The 21,392-nt window shown below is 37.2% G+C and overlaps 1 protein-coding gene and 1 non-coding gene across 2 annotated transcripts; one reads left to right on the top strand and one right to left on the bottom strand.

Moving 5' to 3' along the window:
• Positions 1 to 2,012: 2,012 nt before the first annotated feature.
• On the bottom strand, positions 2,013 to 21,372 carry ARF4 (ARF GTPase 4). Its single transcript, XM_030867486.3, has 6 exons — positions 20,962 to 21,372; positions 13,314 to 13,394; positions 12,754 to 12,863; positions 6,440 to 6,511; positions 4,795 to 4,920; positions 2,013 to 2,969 (listed from the first exon to the last, which is right to left on the bottom strand). The coding sequence occupies exons 1-6, from the start codon at positions 21,026 to 21,028 to the stop codon at positions 2,883 to 2,885; spliced, it is 543 nt and encodes a 180-aa protein (XP_030723346.1). The 5' UTR covers positions 21,029 to 21,372; the 3' UTR covers positions 2,013 to 2,882.
• Positions 12,587 to 12,701, top strand: LOC115859175 (small nucleolar RNA SNORA40). The gene has a single exon (XR_004041954.1). It is a non-coding gene; the product is annotated as a small nucleolar RNA SNORA40 (small nucleolar RNA).
• Positions 21,373 to 21,392: the final 20 nt, after the last annotated feature.

The raw sequence follows: 21,392 nt of genomic DNA, 5'->3' as shown, positions 1-21,392 counted from the left end.
AAAAGACAATGGGGAATATTATGGACAACAACAACAAAAAAGCCTATTAACAGAGGGACAGAAAACAGAAAATGGTTCTATCCTCAACTCTGATGCTGCTAGTCAGCCTTTAAGGGAACCACAATCCCTCTTCAGCTTCTCTGTTAACATACTTAACAATTATTTGACAGAGTATTTTTTAATCTGTGGGTATAATCAACTGTTCTGTATAATACAGGAGGGTCACAGAGACCTCTTTTTGATTGATCAACACTACATTTAACATTTGTGTAAACAGTAAGCAATGAATATAATGTCAAGTATTTCATAAAAGAGTACTGATCATGTCAATAAATTAGGACAGTGATAGTGATTTTATAAGTTTGCATTGTTTTCAAAGAATGTTAAAACACAGTGAAAGGCATTCTAGGGATTATCTCTCAATTTACACTTTTCCCCAAAGCATTTACTCACTTCTACTTGGAAAAAAATGGAACTTCTCAATTTAATTTAAAAACAAAAACAAAGAACTACCACCAGGACTGAAGAAAAAGAATAACTCCTTGGGGTAAAAACATGCCAAATCGGGCTTCCCTGGTGGCGCAGTGGTTGAGAGTCCGCCTGCCGATGCAGGGGACACGGGTTCGTGCCCCGGTCCGGGAAGATCCCACATGCCGTGGAGCGGCTGGGCCCGTGAGCCATGGCCGCTGAGCCTGCACACCCGGAGCCTGTGCTCCGCAACAGGAGAGGCCACAACAGTGAGAGGCCCGCGTACCACAAAAAACAAACAAACAAACAAAAAACATGCCAAATCACCAAGTTAATGTTTTCTTTAAAACATAAAAAAGAACAAGCAATCTTGCAAATCTTTATTTAACCCATTTAGCAAAAATTAGGCAATTTTAGATTCCTAATGCAGTCATTTCCAACAATGGTAGTAAGAGCTGCCATATCTTGAAAGTAAGATTATATGGATTCTCTTTATTCTATCTTCAGAGTTCATGAAAGCATCTTTGACTTACTTGGTTTAGTCTTTTAAAAATTAATACAACAATGGTAATTTAACTATGATCCTATCATTGAACCTCTGAAGTTTTGTATCCCCTAGTTGAACCCCATAAAAACCACACATACTATATACCCTTATCTTAGTTTTATCCAAGAAATGAGACCTTTCTTATTTGGAGGGAAGAAGGAAGAATTCATCCAGTGGGCTAGAGAAGATGCACTTACATGAAATAACACAAGTTTAGCATACACTTTCTCCCAGTAACCTGTTTCACAATCACCAACTACTTAATTCTAAATTCCTTTTGCTTTGTCCAGTAGTTTTTTTGTTTTGTTTTTTTTACAATTCAAATATACACATTATTTTACAAGCATGTATTGGCTTTGAAACCAAGATTCCAATCCATAAATTTATCTAAATCTAAGCCATTAATAATCATAAAAATGCAAGGTTTATGAAATACATAAAACGTTAGATTACAGACAAAAACTAAGTTACTCATAAGGTTACCAAGTTGAGTTCTTAAGAAATTAACAGACGTAATTCGTGAGGTACTACCCTATGACAAAGATTTAGTCACTTTCTGCAGAAGTTCTGAAATTTGTGAAGCTAAAAAAGAAAAGTGTTTGTGAACTTTGTTCTCCTACACAGGAGAGCAGCATCACTAACCGTCTATGTATTACGAGATACAAAAAACACTTGATTTTTTTTTTAAACGAATGTTAGCTGTGAAACAAACACATGCATACATACTTTGGGAGCAGTTCATTTTATTACAGCTTTTTACTCTTGATCTGACTTTAGAAATGTACAGCATCAAAATGGTATTTTATCAAAGAAGACTAAATTCTTGAAATTGCTCCTCACTCTGTTACACACAATAGCAACCCACATTTTATTTCCAATTCAAACAATAAATAAACTCACTGGGATCTTTATTATTGTTCACAGTATGTAATATATGCAAATCAACTAAGAAAAATCTATTTCAAACATCTTCAAGACTCAAGAAAAACAAACACCATTACATGTTTTATCATTTTATTAGGAATAATTCCAAATGGGTTATGAAGAAAACTTATTGAGTCTGATGAGTTTTCCAAAACTCTTAATGAAGACATGTTCACCAACAAACAATAAAACATCAGCAGAACTATCATATACTGGGCCAAGAGTCAGGCTGATACCAAAAGCAACATGCAACATAAAAAAGATACAATATAAAGGAAGACAATCTGCTGAGTATTAAAAATCATCTCAATATGAACTCTTTGCAACTAGCACAGAACTAATTAGCTATCAAATCCAAACCACACCAAGGTAAGCTTGGCTGATGGAAGCCAGGAGTTAATAATGGGAGGGAAATATAAGTTCCTCAGTGCAAAAGATCTGAATAGTGTTTTGGAGCATTTCCCTGGCTGGTACAAGCAGTATTAAAAAATCTTTTTTGGCAAGGGAGAAAAATAAATACAAATGGAATGCTACATTTTTTAAATCAGCAGACTGTCCCAGGAATGATAAACGTATCAGTAAAGTAGCAAGGGGATAACTTTAAAACATTATTTGCTGTGGGCTCAAAAAAACATTCAAAATGGATTTATTTAAAGGTGTCACATTAGCTATGTCCAGGCATTTAGGCTTAAGGGAAGTAAAATTAAAAGAGGACAGTTTTTTTCCCCAAGTTAAGAGAATCTCTTTAAAACCAAGCATATTGCTAAATGGCAACATTATACTTGGTAAACAATAATTGGCAACAAAATAAGTTTAAACGCTGTAATATTCTGCCCAAACCAGTCCCACATATTGTTTAAAAACCAAGATGCAAACTAATTTTGTTGTAACAAGCCTAGACCAATTCTATCAAACATGTCCTTGGTTAGATATCCAGTTTCATTTAACGTTTTGAAAGCTCATTTGACAGCCAGTCAAGTCCCTCATACAGACCGGTTCCTTGTGTAGCACAAGTGGCTTGAACATACCACTGTAAAGAAAGGACAATGAGAAAACACTTAATTAATATAACCAGTGTTTAAAATTCCTTACTCAGAAAATTATTTTCCAGGGGTATTAGTGAGCAGGTGCCATAAATGTATAGAGAAAAAGGAAAAATACATAAAGCCATAGGAACTAAAGTTGTAAATGTGTTAAAAGTATATTTCACAAATGATTAATTTTGTATTTAATGATCTCAGTAACCGTATAGATTAGAACTGTTCTCCCACCTCTTGCTTCTCACAAAACTCCTCTCATATCTAAAGCTACTACTACCCATTCATTACATTTAACCAACTACTACTTAATCTGAAACGAAAATTCATGGGAAGATTAGTAACTAATAAACTACCCACCTGGTCCTTATGATGCTCTTGTTTCCCACAAAACTAAGTTCAGAGTAGAAGAGGCAAAATTTTGAAAGAGTAGGGATTATTGATATTTTAGAGGCAAGCTTTTTCGGGAGTTTCACTATCTTTAGTCTCATGTACCCCCACAAGTTCCAATCTTTAAAATGTTTATGAATATTATCTTCAGTAACTGTATGAAATGCCATGAAAAGTTTCAAATACCAAGAAAAAGACCTAGAAAGCAATTTAATTACCTTTTAGGGATGGTTTATTAATTTTCTTTACTGACCAGTTTTATTTTGCCTTAAAATAAAGACCTTGCTTTAATGTTGCAAAGTCACTTCAAGTCTACCATTTGCTGCCAATTATTACTTTAATACCAAGGACCCCAATAACCTAGAAGGCTGGGAAAAAGGCATGAATTCATATCCTCACAGCATGGAAAACTGCATCATTTACAGTCTGTCTTATTTAAATTGGGCTGGGACATCTTAAACAGTGTATACAGTTATTGCCACACCACAGTTTCACCTTGTTGACAAGCTAATGAAAAACTACTGTAAGGCACAAACCGTAATAATAGTTTGTGATATCATCTTTATAAATAAAACAATATATTGTATTTCGCCAATATTTAAACCACTGATCTCAAATGGTAAAGCTATTGGAGAGCAAGTAGATATTTTTTATAATTTTAAACTCAAAACTTGTTTCACATCATAATTACAGGTCCCTCCACAAGCTCTTAGTGCTACCACACACACAGTACAAAATATTATCTAAAATATGGCTGCTATGGCTTCCCTGGTGGTGCAGTGGTTGAGAGTCCACCCGCCGATGCAGGGGACATGGGTTCGTGCCCCGGTCCAGGAAGATCCCACGTGCCGCGGAGTGGCTGGGACCGTGAGCCATGGCCACTGAGCCTGCGCGTCCGGAGCCTGTGCTCCGCAACGGGAGAGGCCACAACAGTGAGGGGCCCGCGTACCACAAAAAAATAAAAAATAAAAAATGTTAACAAAAGTCAAACGAAATAAAGATATTTAAAACCTTTGGATCCTTAAAGGATATATATTAAAAAGTTTAAGAATGGAGAAGATATCAACGTACTTTAAAGTTGAATACAACATTTACAAAGGTTTGAAATAAAGCCTGAAAGGGCTCATTTTTATATAAGCAAGAGTCTCTTACTGTAGTGTTTTCTGTTTTTTGCTTTTGGCTGTGCTGCCAGGCATGCGGGATCTTAGTTCCCCAACCAGGGATCGAACCCGTGTCCCCTGCATCGGCAGGCGGACTCTAAACCACTGCGCCACCAGGGAAGCCCTCCTGTAGTTTTTTAAATGATGTGCTCATCATCTATTTCAAAGGGGACAATTAACTAATAAATGTTTAAACTAAATATCAGCTTAAACAATTATGCTAATAATCTAATAGTCAGGAGATTAATATGAAACTCCAAAAACTTACTGTTCTGTTACGAAGAGACTGAAGACCTAATTTATCTGTCATTTCACTAATGGCCATAGCATTCGGCAAATCCTGTTTGTTTGCAAAAAGCAGCAACACAGCATCTCGCAGCTCATCTTCCTGAAGCTGAAAATAAAGACATTAACAACTACCAAACTGGAATCCAATTATTGTAACAAACTAAGTAAAACAGGCTTCCTACGTATGTACATCATTTATTCAACATTAAATACATTATCAAACATCAAATCAATAATCATACACCTTCAAGTAAAGCAAAACTATTTTCCAAGTCAATCATCCTATACTCCATTAAGGTAAATCATTCATTCAGTCTTGATAATCCATGGAGGGTCAGGATTGGCAAGGACCAGAAACACACATGGGAATAAACATTTATGGCAGGATCTTATGGTACTCAGTAGTAAACATACTTAGACGATGATTCTTTTTGGACTTTTATCCTTTCCAGCCAGTTGGATCAAACAACAGTGGGAAAACAATACAGTGATTAGGGCATTAGTAGTATCATGTAAAATACAAGAATTATACCAAGAGCAGAAGCCGGTGGGATGAAATACTGATATATGACACAACACTTGGAAACTTATGCTAAGTGAAAAGAAACAAAAAGTTTAAAAAGGTAACAAAAGACCACATATTTTATGCAGGTAGGGTAGAATGGGGGAAGGAATGGGGAACAAATGCTAATAGTTATAAGATTTCTTTTTGGAGGTGATGAAAATGTTCTAAAATTCAATTGTGGTAATGATTGTACAATTTTGTATACCAGAAACCACTGACTTGTACATTTCAAATGAGTGAAGTTATGGTATGTGAACTATATCTCAATAAAGCGGTTTACAAAATAAAAAAAAGAGTAGAAGGGGTAATAGTTAACGGAGACAAAAAAAGCACCAGTTACACATATACTGGCACAATGGTTTTACAAACTGCACTCCAGTCTTAGGAGCACTGAATGAGAATATTTCAGTAAATATTTTACACCTACAAGTCTGAAACCATGACAACGCTCCTCTAGCAAAGTTCCTCAACAATTTTCCCCCTCAGGATTTTTAACAGTATGAACATATGAAAACATTTATCCAATATTTGGCAAGGCCAAAATGCCACCATCAACCAAAATGCCACATGCCTTAGGTGGAATTCTTTTACCATGGTTGCTATTATGTAACATTTTGAAGTATATTTTATAGGTATAGTATAGAGAAAACTGAACCCAATGACCTTGGGAACAAGGGATTTGAACCAGGATTCCTAGGTCACAAAAGCTTCAAAACTGGAGATTTTATAACTAGAAAATAAAAGACCGGACTAAAGTAAAAATCCTCAACCAGAGATATGCATCAAAATCACCCATGGAGCATTCTACAAACAAACTGGGCCTTCCTCCCAACTTACTGAAGTAACTGCTCATCCATGAGTTGTTTTAAAAGCTCTACAGGAGATTTTTATTTGCAGTCTTAAGAACTTGTGATAATATATAGTTTTTCAAGGTTCTTTCTAGCTCTAAAAAGTTGATTTATGTAATCAAATTACAGTTAAAATGTACCGACCACTAACACCACCACTATCACCCAGAAAAACATATCTTGGAAATGATAAATTTAAAAACTATTCTCACCATTTTCTGCAGCTCTTCTGCTCCTTCCTGAATTCTTTCACGATCATTGCTATCTACCACAAAAATAAGACCCTGAAATAAATTAAAAGTTAAATTTAAAGCACACACTAAATATGAAACCTAAGTACACAGGCAGCAAAACCACATCAAGAGTTAATAACATGTTAGGAAGAAAGTCTCCTTACAAAAAAAAAAAAAAGGAAAAGACAGGGCATTACAGATTTGAGCACTATTTGTTATTTTAACTTATCAATGTTATTTCCAAAAGAAAATCTGCCTCTTAACAACTGATCACTTTTTTCAACTATGCTAAGAAGAATAAATTCTATACCTTTCCCCTACCTTTGCACATTTAAATGCAGGTAAGTAGAAGTAACAAAATGGCCACAAAGTGGGCACAAAAGGAAAAACAACAATCCACAGATCCTAAGGATTCATGAATTTACTAATTGAATTACCTTATTCAAAAGCATGCACAAAATGAAACTAAAAAAAGAAGCGGAAGGAGTGCACTACAGTAGCTTTTATATAGTTCATCAGGAAAAGAGAGTCTTGCTCTAGAATGCTGCCTGCCAGCTCTAGAATCAGGAGAAGAAAGTCTTCAGCAAAATATATCCAGAAAAATTCAAGGCTGACTTGATCGAATAAGAAATTCTTAACAAAAAGGAAGGTAGTAGATATTCAAATATTAGATATTCAAAGATATTCAAGATATTCAAATATTAGAATTTTATACTACAAAAGAAGTGGAATTGGGAAGGAATTAATTGAATTAAGACTCTTCCAAAAACTTTCAAATGGGAAAGTATAAAATTTTCAGTTAGAGAGACAGGGCAGATGAATTTTATAGCTTTGTTAAAATCTATTCCTATTACACTAAAGTATATTCTTTAGTATATACACTAAAGTATTATTTTCCCCACAACCCTGACCCCTAAAGTATTTTTAATCATTTGTCACTTTATCATAAACTGTGTTGTACCACTACTGATTTGTGTAAGTCACCAGATTAAATCCACTGAGGGATTAATCCCCTCAGTATTACCATAGTACTGAGCTTGCCAGGGTACTTAATAATTATTTTAGGCTACGGTCATTAAATGACATAATTTTTTTTGGTCTAAAAAACTTGAAACCCATTTCCTTTATCTCTGCAGGAAATCTTAATTTTTAAACATCCTACCCTTTGAAAAAAATTTTGGTGCTCTCAGAGCTAGTATGGCATAGTGGGAAGATACCAAATTCAATGCTTATTAGTTATATAAATTACCTAATCCTTGAACATGCCTCCTCTTCTATAAAATAAAATACCACCAATTTTTTAAGCCTATTTTTAAACATAATCATAGAGGTACAAAAGAATGAAGCATTGTCCTTGGCATATCACGGGCATTTAGTAAATGTCTCCTCCTTTTCCTCCCATCCCCAAAACCACTCTTATTTAGAACCTACTTCTCTAGAAGAGGTAATGCCTCTAAAAGGGATCTAATTTTATCTAGACTACTAACAATCCATTTTTATCGTTTTAAGATGCAAATAACACTGTCAGTCCCAAAGTAACATTACTGAGAGGGAGGATTATTTGAGAAATTCTAAGTTATTCACTTCCTGGGACAGCACGATCAAGAGTGTAGAAAAGCTAGGATTCTAAAGATAGCTACTCTAAGAAAAGATTACTTAAAAGGCCAAATATTTAGAACAGGAAAATAATTTGAATTATATAATGAGGTAAGAGGAATTTACTACAATAAACACTGTGTCCTGAATTGCTAATAAAATTTAGAAGCATGGTTAAATGGAATAATTAGTTTCTTTTAAATTTTACAGCTAAAAGAACTGATCATGAGTGCTGCAAAAGACAGCTTTAATAGCTTAGCTGTGATTACATCCGGCAACCTTGATGTAAAGCTTTCTCCGGCAGCCTTGAAGTCCCTACGAAGTACTTGGATTTCTGTGGGGTTTTAAGATTTTTTTTAATTTGGACCATTTTTAAAGCCTTTATTGAATTTGTTACAATATTGCTTCTGTTTTACGTTTTGGTTCTTTGGCCATGAGGCATATGGGATCTTAGCTCCCTGACCAGGGAATGAACCCACACCCCCTGTATTGGAAGGCAAAGTCTTAACCACTGGACCGCCAGGGAAGTCCCAGAAGTACTTGGACTTTTGATTCTAAGGTGGTCCACAGAGGCCAGGAATGGGTCTAACTGCAAGTTAAAGTAAATTAAAAAGCATTCTAAACAAGTCTAGGGATAAGAGCAGTGTTACCCTTGGTCAAGAATTAAAGGCTTAAAAATAAAAACATGGAAACAACCTATATGCCCATCGACAGATGAATGGATAAAGATGCAGTGCATATATACGATGGAATATTACTCAGCCATAAAAAAGAATGAAATAATGCCATCTGCAGCAACATGGACAGACCTAGAGATTATCATACTAAGCGAAGTCAGAAAGACTAAAACAAATACCATATGATATCACTTATATGTGGAATCTAAAATACGACACAAATGAACATATCTACAAAACAGAAACAGACTCACAGACATAGAGAACAGACTTGTGGTTGCCAAGAGGGAGGAGGAATGGGGGAGGGAAGGATTGGGAGTTGGGATTAGCAGATGCAAACTAGTATATATAGGATGGATAAACAACAAGGTCCTACTGTATAGCACAGGGAACTATACTCAATGTCCTGTGATAAACCATAATGGAAAAGAATATGAAAAACAATACATATATGTATAACTGAGTCACTGTGCTGTACAGCAGAAATTAACACACTGTAAATCAACTATACTTCAATAAAATTTTTAAAAATAAAATAAAAAGAATTACAGGCTTAGGATTAGCAGTTTTACTTCATACCTAAATGTATTTAAAAAGCGTGTTCCCTAAGTGAAATGCCTATGACTTACTTTAAAATAATCCCAATGGTGAAATACATTATAAAGGAGTACTGATTAAAGAATACTGGCCACATCCTAATAATTGAAGTTGGGTAATATCATAGATACGTGGGCGCTTATTATGCTATTCTCTACATTTGTATACATTCAAATATTTCCATAGTAAAGTTTTTAAAAGCATGTAACTCATATCAAAACATCTTTCCTAACCACAGCTTTGTTAATGAACAGAAACATTTTAATTTTTAAATAAAAAAGTATGCCTCTTACTTAACATGACATGCTACTTAAACCTGGTTGTTCCCACCACTCACCTAGGGTATTCACTGCCACGTGGTGGCAATAAACGTCACTTGTCTACAATGTTATAAGAGCTGGAGATCAAGAAAGACATCTGTACATCTTAAACATATGAAGTGCTTCTAACCTCATACATTATTTTAAAAAAATTTTATCAATTCCAGTAGTAAACAAAAAATGATAAGAAACCTCTCGTGGTAGAAAACACCAGAGTTGGGAACTACTTGAATAAAAAATGTAAAACAAGAACCAGCTCTCCACTCTTAATTAAGTCATTCCAAGCTTCAGTTTCCTCTTATATAAGAGTTAGACAACCACAGTAGTTCTCAAGAGGGAGCAATTTTGTCCCCAGGAAATATTTTGCAATATGTGGAGATATTTTTGGTTGTTGCAACTGGATTGGGTGGGGGAGACTACTGCTGGCAACTAGTGTGTAAAGGCCAAGAATGCTGCTAAGCATCCTACAATGCAAAGGAGAGCCCTCCCCTCACTCAATGACAAAGAATTAACCAGTCTGAAATGTCAACACTGCTGCTGTTGAAAAACCCTGTACTAGATAGAGCCTTGCTATTCAAAGTAAGGTTCCAAACCAGCAACATCAGCACCACCACCTGAGAACTTGCTAGACATGAAGAATCACAGGCCTTACTCAGCCAGGTCCCACTGAATTGATCTGTATTTTAACAAATACCCAGGTGATTCATATGCAGATTAACATCTGAGAAACACTACTGATGTCTAGTTTATATCCCCGGAGATTCTTTTTTTTTTTAACATCTTTATTGGAGTATAATTGCTTTACAATGGTGTGTTAGTTTCTGCTTTATAACAAAGTGAATGTTATACATATGTTCCCATATCTCTTCCCTCTTGCCTCTCCCTCCCTCCCACCCTCCCTATCCCACCCCTCCAGGCAGTCACAAAGCACCTAGCTGATATCCCTGTGCTATGCAGCTGCTTCCCACTAGCTATCTACCTTATGTATATATGTCCATGCCTCTCTCTCGCTTTGTCACAGCTCACTCTTCCCCCTCGCATATCCTCAAGTCCGTTCTCCAGTAGGTCTGTGTCTTTATTCCTGTCTTACCCCTAGGTTCTTCATGACATTTTTTTTCCTTAAATTCCATAAGTATGTGTTAGCATATGGTATTTGTCTTTCTCTTTCTGACTTACTTCACTCTGTATGACAGACTCTAGGTCTATCCACCTCATTACAAATAGCTCAATTTCATTTCTTTTTATGGCTGAGTAATATTCCATTGTATATATATGCCACATCTTTATCCATTCATCCGATGATGGGCACTTAGGTTGTTTCCATCTCAGGGCTATTGTAAATAGAGCTGCAATGAACATTTTGGTACATGACTCTTTTTGAATTATCGTTTTCTCAGGGTGTATGCCCAGTAGTGGGATTGCTGGGTCATATGGTAGTTCTATTTGTAGTTTTTTAAGGAACCTCCATACTGTTCTCCATAGTGGCTGTACCAATTCACATTCCCACCAGGAGTTCAGGAGTGTTCCCTTTTCTCCACACCCTCTCCAGCATTTATTGTTTGTCGAATTTTTGATGATGGCCATTCTGACTGGTGTGAGATGATATCTCATTGTAGTTTTGATTTGCATTTCCCTAATGATTAATGATGTTGAGCATTCTTTCATGTGTTTGTTGGCAGTCTGTATATCTTCTTTGGAGAAATGTCTATTTAGGTCTTCTGCCCATTTTTGGATTGGGTTGTTTGTTTCTTTGTTATTGAGCTGCATGAGCTGCTTGTAAATTTTGGAAATTAATCCTTTGTAAGTTGCTTCATTTGCAAATATTTTCTCCCATTCTGAGGGTTGTCTTTTGGTCTTGTTTATGGCTTCCTTTGCTGTGCAAAAGCTTTGAAGTTTCATTAGGTCCCATTTGTTTTTGTTTTTATTTCCATTTCTCTAGGAGGTGGGTCAAAAAGGATCTTGCTGTGATTTATGTCATAGAGTGTTCTGCCTATGTTTTCCTCTAAGAGTTTGATAGTTTCTGGCCTTACATTTAGGTCTTTAATCCACTTTGAACTTATTTTTGTGTATGGTGTTAGGGAGTGATCTAATCTCATACTTTTACCTGTACCTGTCCAGTTTTCCCAGCACCACTTATTGAAGAGGCTGTCCTTTCTCCACTGGTACATTCCTGCCTCCTTTATCAAAGATAAGGTGACCATATGTGCATGGGTTTATCTCTGGGCTTTCTATCCTGTTCCACTGATCTATCTTTCTGTTTTTGTGCCAGTACCATACTGTCTTGATTACTGTAGCTTTGTAGTATAGTCTGAAGTCAGGGAGCCTGATTCCTCCAGCTCCGATTTTCGTTCTCAAGATTGCTTTGGCTATTCGGGGTCTTTTGTGTTTCCCCAGAGATTCTGATTCAAGTGGTCAGGTGTTATGATCAGGGCTTTGGGATTTTTAAAACTCCCCAGGTAATTTTAATGTGCAGTCAAATTTGAGAATTCCTGCTCTACAGAATCACTAAGGTCTCTACCATGCCAGCATTATACATACTACATGATAATATAAAAATCATGTACAAATCAACAGAGCAGATTTACCTTAATATATTTTTTCTTAATGTATTTTAATAAAGTAAACACTTAACTGGGTTAAATGAAGGGCTATTAATTGTATTACATTCATTTAAAACTACAATGACAGAAAGTTATACAGATCTTACTTCCTAAACTAAGAATGAAACCAATAGAACTACTGAAGAAACATCTAATTCAACCCTGAGAACCACCCCACCTCATCTTCCAAAATATTACTACGATAATTATGTAACTCTTCCACCCTAAGTTATTTAGCCTACAAAGGCATGAATGAGAGAGTCCACTGAAGAACATGGAAGTAGTGATAAGAAGAATGCCAACTCATGGAGTAAACACCAATATCCAAGTAAACAGTATATATTAACATAAACTTTGGAACATGAAACATATAAATAAAAGTTATAATCCTCTTTTGCAACCCAGAGCTCATTGTTCAGTATGAGTTTTGATACAGATAAGAAGGAACATGATAAAAAAAAAAAAAAAAAAAGTTATAAAAATGTATAGCATTCCTAACTTACCTGGGTATTTTGGAAGTAATGCCTCCAGAGAGGCCTAATTTTATCTTGACCGCCAACATCCCATACTGTGAAACAAATGTTCTTATATTCTACTGTTTCCACATTAAAACCTATAGAGAAAAAAGAAAAAAAAAGTTTGCTGCGCACAATGTCATTCAGAAAATAAATCCCTTTATTGTGGAATTCTCCCAGAATTGCTTTTTTTTAAAGTCCTAATAGATAATCAACAAACGTAAAAGCCCAAGACAGTTACAATGATGGCTATATGTCATTGTATATTTGTCCAAACCCAAAGAATGTAGGACAACCCTAAGGTATATGGACTTGGGGTGATTACGATGTGTCAATGTAGGTTCATCTACTGAGTGATGCTGACAATGGAGGAGGCTATGCACGTGTTGGGGGAGTGGATATATGGGAAATCTCTGCAGTTTCCTTTCAATTTTTCTGTGAACCAAAAACTACTCTGAAAAAAAAAATAGTCAGAATTAAACTATATTCTATTTTACTTTATAATACATTATTATGATATAAATTAAAATCACTGTAAACTTTCTTACCAATGGTAGGAATGGTGGTGACTATCTCTCCTAACTTCAGTTTATACAGAATGGTGGTCTTGCCAGCAGCATCCAACCCAACTAGAAAAAGATATTTCAGATTTTAAATCTAGACCAAAAGCACACATTAAGAAACAATTTTACAACAAATTTTTATTTTGAAAGCAAAAGCTGACTGGTCAAGGCACAAATGAGTTAGAAATGAAATCGCCTCATTTCTGATTCCCAAAGGCAACACCTCCTACAAAAGCCTTTCCATTTTTCTTTCTAGACCTAGAGAGACAGCACAAGGTCTAATCTCAAGATCTGCTTTGCCACACAATAGTTGAATGGCTTTAAACAAATCACTTTGGGAAAGAGGCCAGAGAAATCAGCTATAAAATAAGGGGACTAGATCAAGTAATCTAAGATCTCTTCCAATTCAAGTCCTCATTAATTCTATGAACTACTACCATTTTTAATAACACAAATTATAGGGCTTCCCTGGTGGCGCAGTGGTTGAGAGTCCGCCTGCCGATGCAGGGGACACGGGTTCGTGCCCTGGTCCGGGAAGATCCCACATGCTGCAGAGCGGCTGGGCCTGTGAGCCATGGCCGCTGAGCCTGCGTGTCCGGAGCCTGTGCTCCGCAACGGGAGAGGCCACAACAGTGAGAGGCCCGCGTACCGCAAAAAAAACAAAAAAAAAACACAAATTATAAGTTGAATCAGAGAACACATAAAAACAAATTAAGAACTATCTTTAAGATTCAAAAACTCAATTTCCTTTAATATAACAAGCAAATTTTAGGTAAAAGGTCTTGATGCTAGGGGAAAAAATATATATGTAAGAAAGGAAGATGAGGCCAATTTTACCCCTACCTAAATCCATTTCAACATCACATGTGCAGAAATGATAACAAAAGACTGGTTAATTTGGGTTGTAAAGAAGGCCTTGTCATATTCATCTCCAATATAATGTCTAAATTCTTAAAATAATTCCTTTGAGGCAGGCAGATATAAGTAGGGAGGAATGTACTTGTTTCCAAAACAAAAAAAAATCCATACTACAACAAGAAGGTATAGAAGAGGGTGAAAAGCAAATTAAATGTTTAAGTATGAATCTCTGAAAAGCTGCATATTCTACATTGTTTGTTAAAGCCTTCATAAATGGAAGGTCAATATCTAAAAACCTCACTGAATATTATTGGTCTAAGGATATCACATTTGGCCACCTAGATTAACACTATCACAGATTTTGAAATCAATTCAACCGAGTATTGATTTAAGCAAGGATAGTTTTTCGTGTTTCTTTGTTTGTTTTTTAAGGATAGTTTTGTTGTTGTTGTTTAGTATTTATATCAGAGCATGACTTAGCACAGGAAACCCTTGCTTAAAAAAAAAAAAGATCTCCCTGGAGACTCAGGCATTTTATGCTTTCTTACTCCTCTATCCTCTGATCAAACTCTGTTCCCCACTTCTTCATACTGAGATTGTTTATTCTGTCCAAAATACTATGACACTTCCTAGTCAGAACGAGTAGCCCCCTCACTCACGGGCATAAGAAAAACCAACTGTTAACAGGAACTGTTTTATGTTTTAACTACAGAATAGAAGAGCAAACATATCAGAAAACATAATTCTAAAAATATACAAAGAAACAAAAGCAGCTACCTTAGAGTTTGGCATCTTTAATAAAAATATAGAAAATGAGGAGGTGAACAACAGGATATTTTCATTGTTAGAAAAAGCTAAGTCCCTTAGAGCCTAAGTCCTCCTCAGGAGATTTTGATCAAATTTTAAAATAAAGCAAAATTCACCTTTAGCTAAGTCCAAATGCCATTAGCCCAGGTAGGAAGAACTGAAACTGAAATAATGATTACAAAAAACACTTGTGTTAAGTTTTGAGAACTAAGGTACACACCAGTCCTCACTGGTGGTCCAACTTGACCTCAGACCTTAGTTTAAAAAAAACGTAGGGCTTCCCTGGTGGCGCAGTGGTTAAGAATCCGCCTGCCAATGCAGGGGACAGAGGTTCGAGCCCTGGTCTAGGAAGAGCCCACATGCCGCGGAGCAACTGAGCCCCTGCGCCACAACTACTTAGCCTGCGAGTCACAACCACTGAAGCCCGCACTCCACAAGAGAAGCCACCACCATGAGAAGCCAGCGCACCGCAACAAAGAGCAGCCCCCGCTCGCCGCAACTAGAGAAAGCCCGTGAGCAGCAACGAAGACCCAACATAGCCATAAATATATAAATAAATAAATTAAATAGCGTTGTATAAATGCAAACCAGAAGGTTTTTTTAAAAGGTATTTCTATTGTGAGATTTAAGATGCACAAATTAATGTATATCATCACTCATTATATAGTTCCTCACTCAAAAATATGTTGGTCTAACAATTCTGTGCCCATTTAGTGATTTCTTAAGTATGTATTTCCTTACTGTTGCAATATTTGGCAATGAAATTTCTCCACAAAATGAAACTATAACCAATTCTCAACTAGCCAAGATAAGACTCTAATCTGTACAGTCCAGTAACGTCCTCCCCTCCCTCTCACCCTCATAAACAAGTCACTGTTTTGAAAGATATACTGGAATTACTTGTTCTCCTTGACTGGACCTGCACTTTAACCAGAGTGTTAAAAGCAGCAAAACTTTCCCCAAAATCTTTACCAATCATTAAAAAGTATGTCTACCAAATTAAGGCAGCAAGAAGTACTTATATTTTAAGTTTTAAAATTAGATTCCAATTATCTCAACTTGGAGAAACAACCAAACGCAGAAAAGAAAACGACTGAGAATAAAAAAGTATATTTTCAGTTAAGTTTCAGTTAGGATATTTTTCCTCATGTTTTATCTCTCAAATTTTCTACAAGGAAGCTTGAAAAAAACTTCATAATTTTTCAATAATTAAAAATTGAGTGCTTATTGTGTTCCAAACACAATACTAGGTGATTCCATACGTTTTGTAATTTAATTCTCACAATAACTCTCCATTTTTCAGATGCAAAATCTGAGATTCAGAAACATCCCCAGAATCACAGGAGTAGTAAAACAGATTTTAAAACCCTAAGTCTTTTGGAGAAATTAGATACATATATAGCTGTGGGAATGGAAAATGGTGTAGCTGCTTTGAAAAAGTTTGTCAGTTCCTCAATATGTTAAACATAGTTAACAACGACCCAACAACCCTATTCCTAGCTTATCTACCCAAGAAAATTAAAAACATATGCCCACACAAAAACTTTTCATGAATGTTCACAGCAGCATAATTCATAAGAACCAAAAAGTGGAAACAACTACAGTTCCATCAACTGATGAATGATAAACAAAATGTGGAATATATCCATACAACAGAATTACTATTCAGCCATAAAAAGGAATGAAGTACTGATACATGTTATAATATGGATGAATCGTGAAAACACGCTAAGTGAAAGAAGCCAGACACTAAAGGCCACATATTGTATGATTCTGTTATATGAAATATCCTGAATAAACAAGCCCATAGAAACAGAAAGCAGAAGAGTGGTTGTAAGAGGGAGGGGTGAGGAGGGGAGTGACTGCTATCTTGTGTGGGGTTTCTTTCTGGGCTGATGAAAATGTTCTAGAATTAAGACAGTGGTGGGAGTTCCCTGGTAGCCTAGTGGTTAGGATTACGGGCTTTCACTGCCCCGTGGTCCAGGTAGATCCCCAGTCCCGCAAGCTGTGCGGTACCGGGGAGGGGGACAGTGGTAATGGTTACACGACTTTATGAATATACTAAAAACCACTGAACTGTACACTTTTAAGGAATAGTATGTGAATTACATCTCAATTTTTTTTTAATTAAAAAGAAACAATCCTAAGTCTGATGCCAGAGCTCTCAAATAGTATTCATATATTGCCATCCTGCCCTTAGGGTTTTTTGGTGGACACACACTATCTTAATATTTTATCTAATTCCTCAGAGGTTTGACCATCAAAACTGAAATTGAGGCTACCAGATGTACAGAAAAACTATAATGACCTTGAGTTTTGCTTCTACCTAACAGGTCAGGAGTATCAGCACTTTCATCAATGTGTTAATTAACAGCAAATTATCAGCCTCTGATAGTCATACTTTATAATAATGCAGGAGGGTACACCTAAGGGTGGTTGTATCAACTTCTAATGGCATGAAGCTAAGGATTTTTGCCTTTTCTACTGTTTACCTATATCACATAACTAATCAGAAGACACGCCCCCCCCTTTTTTAAAGGCTGGCAATTATGTTTTCAACTAATGACCTAAGAAGATGGTCATAATAAACTAAGTCAAAAGGACTACAATTTTGGAGAAACAAAAACCTCCTCTTAAAGGCTGAGAGTAAATATAACAAATATTAAAAGTGGAATGGTGGAATGATAAGAAATTATCACTTTATTGTTTTTCATGTTTTCTAAATTTAACAATAAGGACATTATTTTTAGAATCAGGACCAAAAATTTAAAATTAAATAGTAAATGTATTTATAAAATATGCTAGGAAAAAAGTATGAGACACCACTCACTTTAAAATATTGTTAGTATTTTTCAAATTGGGAAAAGATCCTTTCCTCCAAAACCTCTCTGGTCCCAAAAAGCCACTGTCACATGAAAGACAACACAAAACTACATTGGTATGTATTAGCAATCTTTTCGAAAGCAATACTTTCTCAGCTTTTCAACGGGCAAGAACTTGCAAGTTCAAAGAGAGGAGAATTAGTATTTCCTCTACAGAACATATTGTTTCAAATATAAACAAAATTTGGGCAGTCATTTACCAAAATTACATCTCACCACAGATATGGAGATCAGACTTAAAACAGGATAATGACGGACTACATGAGAAATCTAAGGTGAAAACTGGTCATCTTTGAATTTAAGCTCAATAATATCATTTACAAGATTTTTTTCTGTAAAACTACAAAATTTCTGTCAATCTATAGTTTAAGTGATGTTACATTTGATACATTGTGTTGATTTTAAATTTTTTTTTTTTTTTTTTGCGGTACGCGGGCCTCTCACTGTTGTGTCCTCTCCGGTTAAGGAGCACAGGCTCCGGACGCACAGGCTCAGCGGCCATGGCTCAGGGGCCTAGCCGCTCCACGGCATGTGGGATCTTCCAGGACCGGGTCACGAACCCGTGTCCCCTGCATCGGCAGGCGGACTCTCAACCACTGCACCACCAGGGAAGCCCGATTTTAAATTTTTTAATTAGGGAATTCCCTGGCGGTCCAGTGGTTAAGACTCCATGCTTCCAACACAAGGGACGTGGGTTCCACCCCTGGTCGGGGAACTAAGATCCCGCATGCCTCACAGCACGGTAAAAAAGAAAAAAAAATTTTAATTAGTTAACATAAGCTGCAACTTCAAACACCTTTTAAAATTACTTTAACTTTTAGGAAAGTGTGTACAAATAAAATTTAAAACTTCTCCAACAGTAATTTGGCAAACCAGATTCAACAGCTAACTGCTATCTTTCAACAACATTTTAAAATGGTCACTGACTCAAGAAAGCATGAATTTTACTAAGCCATATAAAGGAAAAGGAAGAACACATGCCTGTCAAAGAAAATTAATATGGAAAAAACAATCATTAATTGGTAATTCTAAACTAGGATGGGGCAGACACATTAAGAGTGATCTATTATATATGCTATCACTCATAAAGCTAGATATAAAAATCTAAGAATGATCAAACCCCCAAATCACCTATTTCACTATCCATACACATATTCTCCATAAGGTTATACTTCCTTTGATGAGCTACCATAAAAGGTGACCTTGTGACTAACCTGTTTTTAATCAAGGAAACCTAATTATCCTAAGTTAAAGTGCAAAACAAGAACAGCAAACCTGAGTAATAAAACATTTAACATGAATGAAAAATTTCAAATCATGACTTCTATTCCCTGCACAAATGCACAAAGTTACTTTTCTTCCATTTTCTGTCAATCATTTCTGGGGAGTAAAGGAGTGAAATGCTTCCCTAATATAGTAAATATATGAAAGTGCTTATAGCGTATATAATTCTACCTTTCTTCTCCCTCTGAAACTGTCAGCCGTCACAAAAAACTAGTGAAATGAGAAACAACAATTTACAAAAAATCTTAAGTAAAATACTACACATTACATTTCAAATATAACACACTACACTTCCAGGAACAGAACCACGTACTAGCTAATCTCTTTAAGGAACAGGCTGGAAATCATTTAGCACAGTCCAAAGTTCTCCCAGTGACTTCAGATCCTTTTTTAGATGGTCGATTTTCAGGCACTTTTAAAGAGTAAATAATATGTTTACTCTGCTAAAATAATTCTTTTTCATAATTGAAACCTGACAAACTTTGAAAGAGAAAACATTTTCATTTATCTTTGTGAATGAATTATCAACAATTGTTTCATGGATTGTGAATAAGCTGCAATAAGAGGAAAGTGAAAAAAGAACCAAATGTGCACACCCTTTATCTTCACATACCTTGAAATACTACTGAACCTTGCTTTGGGAAACTTTCAAATAAAACCTCCCCCACTGCACTTCTCTAGAAAACAAGCTAATGAACCAACAAAATTCAATGTTTAAAGTTAGCGAGGCTAATTATAGCATTATTTAGGTCCATGGAGCTTAGCTGTGATGTAAAGACTACTCACAGTACTTTGAGGGAGGCATTGCTTACATCACTCAAGTGACAAGCCCCTTCTCCCTCAGCAGAGCGAAAAACCGACCCTAAAAAGCAATTTTTAAAAAGCCCATTTTCCATAAGAATTTTTAAAAAACACCCTTGTAATTACTGCTTAACAAGGCCTCCCTAAAGTTATGCGTCAAGATGTTCACTTACTGAAAATCTGTCACCGGCTTAAAAGAATTAGTTTCTAAGCCTTTTTTTTTTTCATTAAACTTTAGCCAGCTGTATAAAAACTGCATAGTTTTAAAACCAAAGGGAGTAAACCAAATATATTTAGCCCTTGAGAGTGGCCAAACGAAACATTCATGATAAACTCAGTTTTCAGGAACATTAATAAGGAAAAGAAAAAAAATATGAGGCGGAATCCTGAGCGAAGCAAAGTTTAGCGAAGTGAGCGCTGAGGACTCCGAACTCTACTGAAACCGTGGGTGCTCCCCTGCCACCGCACTGGGCCCGGTCACTTCCTGCCCCGGCCGGCTCCGGGCTCTCGGCGACCGCTCGCTCACACACCATTGGAGTGTGCAGAGTGTGTACACGGGGCAGAAAAGGGTAGGAGGAAGGCTGGAATCGCTCGGCCTCCCTCCCGACCGTTGCCCACACCCGGGGAAGAAGGGAGCCAGATCGCACTCACAGAATGGGCCTCGCCAGTGTCTTTCAGGTTCGGCAAGATCCGACAGTTCGCTACTCTCACATCTCCGCCAAACTGTGTCGGGCTTTCAATAAGACCACGAAGAGAAAGCCAAACCCAGAAGGAGGAAACCTTGCCCGCGGCCCCGTTCCAGCCTCTTCGACAGATCTCGGGCGACCGCCCACCCTTCGCCCCATTGTTCCCCCTTAAGAATTCCTCCCGACCCCCAGCCCGCCGCCCCTCCCCCACCACAGCTGACGGGGGGTAAAAAAAACAGGGCCCGAGGCCGCCCCAAGCGTAGAGACTCGGCCGCCCCACCAGGGCCTGGCCTCTTCCCTCGGGCCCTGACTCACCCATCAAAATGCGCATCTGCTTCTTGCCGAAGAGACGGGAGAAGAGAGAGGAGATGGTGAGGCCCATGGCGGTAGTGGCACTTGCGATGGGCAGAAGCAGAAGGGGTTTGGCGCGACCCCGAGCCTTCTTTCACGCTCCCGGCAAACTCAGGGAGGAAAGAGGAGCTGAGGGCCGCAGGGACGGCTCGCCAGCCGATGTGTAGGACGGAGCTCCCCTCCGGGAAGGAATTAGCGGGGTGATGACCTGCTTGACGACTGGCGGGGCTGCTCCGGCTCTGGCGTTAAATCTTCGGCTATGCCACGTCACGCGGCAGCCGCGGCGACTCCGGCAGCGGCCCGGCCCCTCCAACGCGGACAGAATCGCGTCACCGTCGCCCCATCCCCCTGCGCTTCCGGCGCTGCCCGAACCAGTGCGCCTGCGCACCAGGGGA

This window comes from Globicephala melas, chromosome 11 (genome assembly GCF_963455315.2).
Source record: "Globicephala melas chromosome 11, mGloMel1.2, whole genome shotgun sequence".
NCBI classification, from domain to species: domain Eukaryota; kingdom Metazoa; phylum Chordata; class Mammalia; order Artiodactyla; family Delphinidae; genus Globicephala; species Globicephala melas.
The sequence above is the reverse complement of the archived record's forward strand: the minus strand, read 5'-3'. Positions and strand labels throughout refer to the sequence as shown.